General features: G+C 47.8%; 1 protein-coding gene across 1 annotated transcript; it reads left to right on the top strand.

Moving 5' to 3' along the window:
- The first annotated feature begins 210 nt into the window (after positions 1–210).
- Positions 211–4,014, top strand: LOC130038078 (uncharacterized protein CXorf49 homolog). The gene is made up of 6 exons (XM_056130025.1): positions 211–248; positions 2,058–2,211; positions 2,769–2,845; positions 3,083–3,128; positions 3,733–3,774; positions 3,874–4,014. Exons 1-6 carry the CDS (start codon positions 216–218, stop codon positions 3,876–3,878), a joined length of 357 nt encoding a protein of 118 aa, XP_055986000.1. The 5' UTR covers positions 211–215; the 3' UTR covers positions 3,879–4,014.
- The last annotated feature ends 4,192 nt before the right edge of the window (positions 4,015–8,206 follow it).

An 8,206-nucleotide genomic window follows, 5' to 3' on the forward strand; every position in this document is an offset into this window, starting at 1 on the left:
AGAGGGTTGGTGGGAGAGGTTTCTGGCCAATGCCAGCCAACGAGGCAGCAGCAGTGGCTAATGACATCACAATCATGCGCAGAGGGTCCCCGCAATTGCCTGAGGCTGCTGGTTGTCATCATAGGCAGCCAGTTGTCTGTGGCCCGGGGCCACTCACCACTAGTGGAAGGACTAGGCCCGTCCCCTCCCCAGTCAGGGCTACCTAGACTCGGAGCATGAGTTCCCGGGAAGATGAGGACAAAGCTGAGGTGACATTGTGTGGAGTGAATGTGGGCCCCAGGAGTGAGGAACCTGTCAGGTTTTTGAGAACAGGCCCCAGAGTCTCACCCAGACCCGGCCTAGGCATAGGCCAGACGGTGCCCCCAAGGGGCAGCACGGAGGGAGGGTTCCAGGGCCCCCGGGCTTCCGACTATGGGTCCCAACTGATGGCAGTGGGAGAAACAGTGCTTTGTGACCCAGAAGGCCTTCTTGGCATCACTGCGCTCCGTGGTGATGACATCAGGGATGAGGAGCGTCCTGACCTGATGGCCTTAATGCCCGCGTTTACCGAGGAGTCCGAGGCAGCCAGGGAGCCGCCGCCGGTGCTCCACCAAGAGCCACGGGATGTCCGCAGAAACCCATCCCCAGTGAGCTGCTGGGATGAGAACTCCGCCCGTTGGCAGGGGCTCAATTCAGTGGTCTGTGCTAGGCCCCCATTCCCTCCTGACCTAGTAGAAGTGCATCCGGCCGCTGCCAGCTCTCGCAGCCTCAGTGGGCCCAAGGGAGGCCAAGATGGGAGGCTGACTAGGAGAGGCTCTAGGGGCCGGTTGAATGTGCCGAAGGCCCTTCTGCAGAGGGCCCCTTCTGCAGAAGGCCTGACCAAGCTGGCTTCTGAACTTGACTCGCCAGATGACTTCAATGAGGCCCAGAGGGCGAGAGAAGGGAGAGGGGCCACCAAGGGCGGGGCCTCCAGGGAAAGGGGCCCAACTAGCACCCGGAGCCCTGACAATTCTAGAGATGCGCACAGGCGCGCCAAGTTCCCTGGTCGGGAGAACTTGTTTTACATGCGAGGATCCATGCCTCCCTCCCCTCCGCAAAGAGTTCCTATAACTCTGGAGAGGCAGGCTGCAGGAGATCGGGAAGCCTCTCCTGGCAAGAACTGGCTGAATGTGGTTGTGGGGAAGGAATGGGACAGGCCCAGCTCCTCTGGACTGTCCCTAGAAACCAGCCTGCCACTAGGCACTTCTAGGAGTGCGATCCAATAGAAGAAATCCCTCGGGGGTCCCTCCAAATTGACCCTGGGGAGGTCTGGTCCTTTCTGGGCACAGAGAGCGTCAGCAGCTACTCCGGAGCCTGCCACATTCCCAATTTCTGGTGATAAACTGCTTGAGAGGTCCTAGTGGTATTCCTTACTGCCTCTGCCAAGCAAGTAGCCGAAGCACACTGGTGTAAGTGTCAAGAAAATGTGGCCAGTAAGCCAAGGGAGTGTGAGCAGTTGGCCAGAGATGATGACACAAATAGAGATCCATTTCCCAGGGGCCAGGTGGATAGGAATCCTCCTTCTCCCTCCACACCCTTCCCTTTTTCTCATACCTCTCTACCTTGATCTCTCTGTCTTATCCTTGGGGCCTGGGAAGTACTGGAAGCAGGGGGTGCCCATGATCACTAGGATGCCAGATACACCACATTTGGGTAGAGAGAAACATAAAGATAGTATCCTGCATGCCAATGTTCTCCAACCTGACAGCTTTCTTGCATCCTCCCCTGAATAGGGAGTGCTTATAGGTGATTTACCTCAGTGCATCTCTTAAAAGTTTGGGCACCAAATCTTTGATGTTTACTCTCGTAGGCTTCTGATTCTTACCTGCTGGAATTTTCTGGAGTCTGTCTTTTATGGGATCTGTATATTCTCCTTATCCTTCTGTTTTCCCTCATTCAGCCCTGCCTTCTGGCCTATCTTAGGGGTTGATTGAGGTTGAAAGTGCTAATGAAGATAACTTCACTCTCTCCTTTCCTGACTTAGTGTGGCCCCTGAAAATGCACCCTTTGTTCTAATCCATGAGAAATTCTTGTTCTAGATCCAAGAAACCTGGTCAAATGTATCTGGCCAGAGAACATACCATGCAGGTGTCAGTAGCAGCCTAAACCTCAGAGCCCAAGAAGCTCCAAGAAATCCTCACGTCATGGTACTGAGCCAAGGAGACATCATGGTCAAAGAATCTGCTTGCTCAGGTGAGTTTTTGGGTTAGTAGTGAAGGACAGAAATGAGAAAGGGAGACTCAAGTCTGTGCTTGTGGGGGTCTCAGCCTTGCTTCCCCTGGAAGTGTGCTTCCAGGAATTGGGTACTGAGAGAACAGCATACAGCCCCCCCATCCTTTCCCTTGGGCTGTCTGGCAGGGGTGTATTATAGCAGTGTCATTAACTGCAGCTGGGATGTGGACTTCCAGTGAAACTTATCCTTTCTTGTAAAGTAAAAGGAAATATATAATAATAAATATATTTATTATAAATTGATATATGTTCAGCCACCCTGCTTACCTCAGTGGCTGAGGTAAGCAGGGTGGACATGACTGCAGCTGTGTGAGTGTCTAAACTAGGGGCACATTTGAGTGTCTAACCCAAGCTACAGTCTTTGGGGACCACTGTTGTAGGGGGGATCTCTTCAGGGTACATTCTATAGCTTTTCCCCATCGCCAGCAGAGGGAGATGTTGCCTCACGTTACAGTCCTGGAGACACTTTTCCCATCCTAATCTGAGTATTGGAAACTGAAGTGTGTTTCCCTTTTCAGGGTACCAGGAACAACGTGAATATCCCTTAATACCAGAACTTATGCACCTACCTCCTGGAAGAGTGGACTGTCCACGGGTAATGCTTCCTCTGACTCCTAGAAACACAGACCAAGAGCAAATAATGGACTGAGACAGGGTTAATATGTTCCCCATTACACATCCTCCTTCTCCTATATAGGCCTCTTCCTCTACTGAGCACTTCACAGGACTCTATGCACTGGGCTTTGTGGTGCAAGGTCAGGGGGACGGGGGGGAGGGAGGGAGTGGGCAGGGGAGGTAATCTTTTCTTTTTCTCCCCTCTCTGCCGGGCTAGTGTATTGTGCTGCAGACTGAAGTAGCAAGCCTCAAGAAGAGACTTGGTATGAGGACCTGCTTGCTGGGTCAGGGGTAGGGAAGAGTGCTGGGTCTTAGCACCCAGTATGAGGGAAGGAGGGTACTGGGAAGGTACCAGATGCACACACCCTCAAGGAAACAAGGTACCCTGAAGAGGACAACCCCGCAGACCTTCCTCTGCATTGACAGCTAAGTGTGTGTATATAGAGGTAAAGTCTTACCTAGCCTCTCTGTTTGCTTTGCCAATGAAAATGAGCCCTGGAGATCTTCTCTTTGTATGTTTGGAGAGTTCTCACCTATCTTCTTGCCTTCAACACCTCCATAGTATGGCTTTTACTCTGTGTGTGTTTGTGTGTGTGTTTGTAGGTGATTCCTTTGACAAGTTCAGAATGGTTGTTATGCCCCAGAGTTTGAGAACCGCAGTACTTTTTGTTATTGTTTAGAAAACATTTGCACATCGAATGGATGTGATGGGTGAGTGGGTCAGTCCCAGGGCTTCCTAGATAGGGGTGGAGAGGGGTTCAAATTTCAGGGATAAGCAGTGGCTCTGAGGGACAAGGGACAAGAGGGATTTCAGATCTCTCCCTGTGTCAGGAGTCGAGTGCCTGCTAATGCTGCTCTCTGTTTCAGCCATCATGGAGTCCCTGGTTGAAAAATTACGGGAACTTTGTAGTGAGTGTTACACACACACCATACCCCTTCCCTTTCCACAAACCTGTTAAAGGATGGCCCTGGCTTAGGGCCCTTACCTGACTGTGCTCTGTTTCCTAGAGTAAGTGACCATCTTCCTACTGAAGAAGCCTTACGTTTGGAGCCCAGGAGCTACAGAAAAGCTGATCACCTTCATTTCTGCCTGAGTTTGCTCCTTGTTCATTGAATCCTCTTACAACCCTGGTTTAATGACAGTTCATATTAAAGTGCTTCTCATGTTCTGTGGTCTGCCCACTCTCTTATTCAGGATGGGGATCTGCTCCATTTCAGAGGCTCTTCCAGGTCAGTACCTCTGTCATTCTGTGGTCTGCCTGTTCCCTTTGACTACTCAGGATCTGCCCTTTGCAGAAGCCCTGAAATCAGCACGTCCGCCCCATGCCTGGGTCTGGCCTTTGTGTTGGCTCTGTCTGGCCACAGGCACATCTCCTCCTTCCCCCTGCAGGTCTGCTACATGTTCTTCCCTAACTGCCTCTTCGTTGGGAATGTCAAACTTTCCCTTCCCCATCACTGTTCCCTCCACCTTTAATTTGGAATTCAGGACGCCTTTCCAGACTCCTGTTATTGAAGTCCTTCACAGGAGCCACTGTCCTGCTTCTCCCACCTCACCTAGCTTTTGTGTCCTGAATAAACTTGATCTCTCCCTGGATGGTTGTCTGCAACCTTTCTTTCACCTGTGCTTTAACAGGTAGTAAAACATATCAGTTGAACTCAGCCCCTCACTCCCAATCACACCAGATCCCATCCCAGGTCCTTTCCTATCCATGGAGTCCTTATCTTCTGTTGCCACTATGACCAGGAGCACTTCACCCAGGGTTGGCAGGTCACACTCCCGCACTTTAATACCTACCTTTGACACTGTGACAAATTCCTGTGGGTTTTCCCTCCTTGATTATAGTAGAGGGATGGAAGCAGATGTCAGGGCCGAGTGGCCAGGTGCGTTGAAAAGAAAAAGGGGCTGCACAGGGAACTAGGAAGGGAAGTGCTAGCTACACTGTGTGGATGGGCAGGAAATAAGTCTTTTGTGGTATAGCTGGACCAATATGGGGGAAACTTCTTTCAGGCACTGCCAACAGGTGGTCTTGAAATTGGTTGGCATATCCACGTCTTCCACGTCCTGCCTTGTTAGTTACTTCACTTACTGACAGGAGAGGCTTCTTTCCTTCAGCCATGGCATAGGGCTGTGTGGATCTGAGACTCAACAGCACATATTTGTGTTAGAGTGTAGTTATGTAGGTTCTGTGAAATGTGGGTCTGCTTTTCAAGGGACTGGGTGTTTATTGCCCATATGGAAAGACAATGTCAATAGATTGAGATTGGTGTGAGTGTGATTCTTTGTGTGTTTTTGTGGGGAAAATCATCAGGGATATTCTCCCTGAAGAGAGAATGATGTGATTCAGTGAGTAAAGAGATCAAAAACCCTCACAGGAGGAGAACACAGCAAAGCAGAGTAATAGAAAGGAGCCTATCCTGTCAGTGAAAGAAAATTCTGACAATTCACACTGGTGACCAAAAGGGGGAGTCTGGGCAGTATGAGCTGTGAAACAGAAATATCATGTCCATGAGAGAGGGTAGGGTACTTTCCATGCACACAACTGACCTGGTTTAAATCCCCTGCACCTCATATGGTACCCCAAGATCACCAGGTGTGATCTATGAACAAAGCAAAAGTCAGCCCTGATGTCCTCCAGGTATGACCCCCAAACCAAGCAAAGAACATTCAAAGGGTCTGGGAAGATACCTCAAAGGGCTAGAGCTTTGTTTGCCTGGATTCCAGGTTTGAGATAAGACACTACTTGTCCCTCCAACACCACCTGGAGTGCCCCGTCCCAAAGGAGAATGGTGCCTGGATGATAGATAGTATAGTGGGTAGGATATTCATCTTGCATGCAACTGACCCTGATTCAATCAATCTCTAGCACCCCATATGGTCTCCTGAGCCGAACAAGAAAGATCCCTGAGCACAGAGGCAGGAGTAAGGCTTGAGCACTGCCAGATGTGGCCCACATCCAATAAAAAATTTTAATGTAGGAGGCTTAAAAATTGAACTCTGTAAGCGAGAAAAGAGCCAAATCAAGAATCAGACTAGGGGCCAGAAGAATAGTATAGGAAGTAGGATGCTTGCCTTGCACACAGCTGACCTAGGTTCAATCCCCAGCTTACCATATGGTCCCTGAAGTAACCCTTGAGCATCACTGGGTGTCACCCCACAAAGAAAGAATCAGATTGCACTCATCAAGGGTTGGTTCAATTCTTAACACTTAAGGGTGATGGAATGGGGGTCACTATCCACATAACTAGGGATTGGGTCATCTCAAAGGGTTGACATCCCTGGAGTCAACATTTGGGTTGACTCTAAGAAGACTAGAAGGTTTGAAAGCTCCTACGATGTTTGGTGGGATGTGAACCTGAAGGACCTGAAAGTGGATGGAATACACCTCATCTTCAAAGCAGGAACCTCATGAGGACTAAACGACTAAATGCACAGACATGCATGAGAGAGGGAATCATGAGTGATCGTAGTTGGAAATTTGCTCATTTTTGATTCTAGTCTTCCCCATGTTGTCACCTTGTCTCTTTTTGGACTCAGTGGTGTGAACTCAGACAGACATGGCATTGGACAATCACCTTCCTTAGGGCCAGACTAGAACATTTTTAATCTTAAAAGGCTTAATCCCTCCACCTAAATACCTCACCTGAGATTGTGGACTAAAGTTCTCAGACTCAGGTATTGACACCAACCTGCTGTTGGAGGGGTAAAGTGGTGCACTGCTGTCTACATCCATGAGTTTGGGGAGACTTTCCAGGTGGCATTTCTGCCAACTGAGAGATAAGGCAATTTTGTGATTGGGAATAAGTCCAGCAGGGGCCACCATGGAGGGGGAGAGGATGGGAGGAACTTGTGTTGGAAAGGGACATGGGAGGCATGGACAGAACTCTTAGTGTCTTACTCATTCAGCCCCCCCTTCCTTCCTCTGAGTGTACTACATTTCTCTTCCATTTTCACACCAAGTATTGCTCAGTAGTTTGCTATAAATGTGTACACCACAGGCATTTATCCAGATCAGGGTCTTCCAATTCCAGGGGAAATTTTTGGCAGACCCTGAGGCCTTGATATAGAAATTCATCTGGATCAAAGGCCTAAAGACAAGGTCAAATCCCTCCCCTACGTCAGTATGTACTCTCTGGCCTTTCGCACTCAAACTTCCTCTGCATTCATGAAGGCAGTGGCAGATGACCAGGAGAACATTGGGGCCCATACTTTTCATCTGTCTTCTTCCAGTTTAAGAGTTTTCACATCTCCATACATACTACCACAATCACTCTCTGACATTTGACAGAGATTGGTGAACCCAAGAATAGTCAGAGAAATTGAGCACCTGAGAGAGAACTGAGTATACTGAGTGGACTAATTGTTTCCAAGGATGTACACACTCCAATCATTGGAATCATAAATGTCACCTATTTTGCATGGCATCTGAAGATTAAGGTTGAAGATGCAGTTAGTGTTGCATGGTAGTACACCCTGAGATGGGGAGACTCTCTTCTGATTTTTCCTTTTCTGTTGGGTACATTGCAAGGCACCATGGAAGAATGAAGTCTCAGTTGCTCATCTGCTCAGAGTGAACACTGGAGATTTATGAGCTATGTACCTGGCCTTCATTTAGATGCAGTGGTGAGCACTGAGCATAAATTTGCATATCCAGCATGCCAACACTCTCACGTTTTTCATTTAAACTGACTTTGAACTCTCAGTCAGAATAGATTATCTCCTATGCTGACTCCAGTGAATGTCAAGTGTGAGTGAGCAAATCAGGGAACAAGAGTAGGGGTGGTCCTCTATTGTCTAGTGCAGGACCATTATACTGCACAGGTGTTATCTGAAAACAATCTTATTATAAGTAATCATTTTTGTAAAAATTCATATAGTCTAGCCTTGCTGTCAATAACTGGGCAGTTTCCCAGCCTCTTTAAATATCTCTCCCACTAAATATTAACTTTTTTGGAGTGTGATTGTGGACTAAAACTTTGTAGAAGACTTTTTAATTCCTTATTTTTTATTTTACTAATATTTTTTAGCTTTTATAAACTTGGCTCCATTTTTATTCTCTTTCCTTTATATTTAATATTAAAATATTTATTATGAAATACATGAATAAGAAAATGTTTAGGTGGTGAACAAATAGCTCAATGAATTTTCATTAAGTGAACACATAAACATAATCAGCACCCTTATTTATTTTTATTTTTGGTTTTGCACCACACATAGCAATGCTCAGGGGACCATATGAGATGTTGGGGATTGAATCTATGTAAGCTGCATGCAAGGCTAACACCTAATCCACAGTACTATCTCTCCGGCCCCAGCACTCATATTTCGAAAGTACATTTTTTT

This window comes from Sorex fumeus, unplaced genomic scaffold, assembly GCF_029834395.1.
Source record: "Sorex fumeus unplaced genomic scaffold, SorFum_2.1 ptg000073l, whole genome shotgun sequence".
NCBI classification, from domain to species: domain Eukaryota; kingdom Metazoa; phylum Chordata; class Mammalia; order Eulipotyphla; family Soricidae; genus Sorex; species Sorex fumeus.

Coding starts and splice junctions, on each gene's coding strand:
- LOC130038078 (XM_056130025.1), top strand. CDS start 216: ATGAGTTCCCGGGAAGATGAGGACAAAGCTGAG. Junction 2,212..2,768: donor CAAAGAATCTGCTTGCTCAG/GTGAGTTTTTGG, acceptor TTCCCTTTTCAG/GGTACCAGGAACAACGTGAA. Junction 3,129..3,732: donor AAGCCTCAAGAAGAGACTTG/GTATGAGGACCT, acceptor TCTCTGTTTCAG/CCATCATGGAGTCCCTGGTT.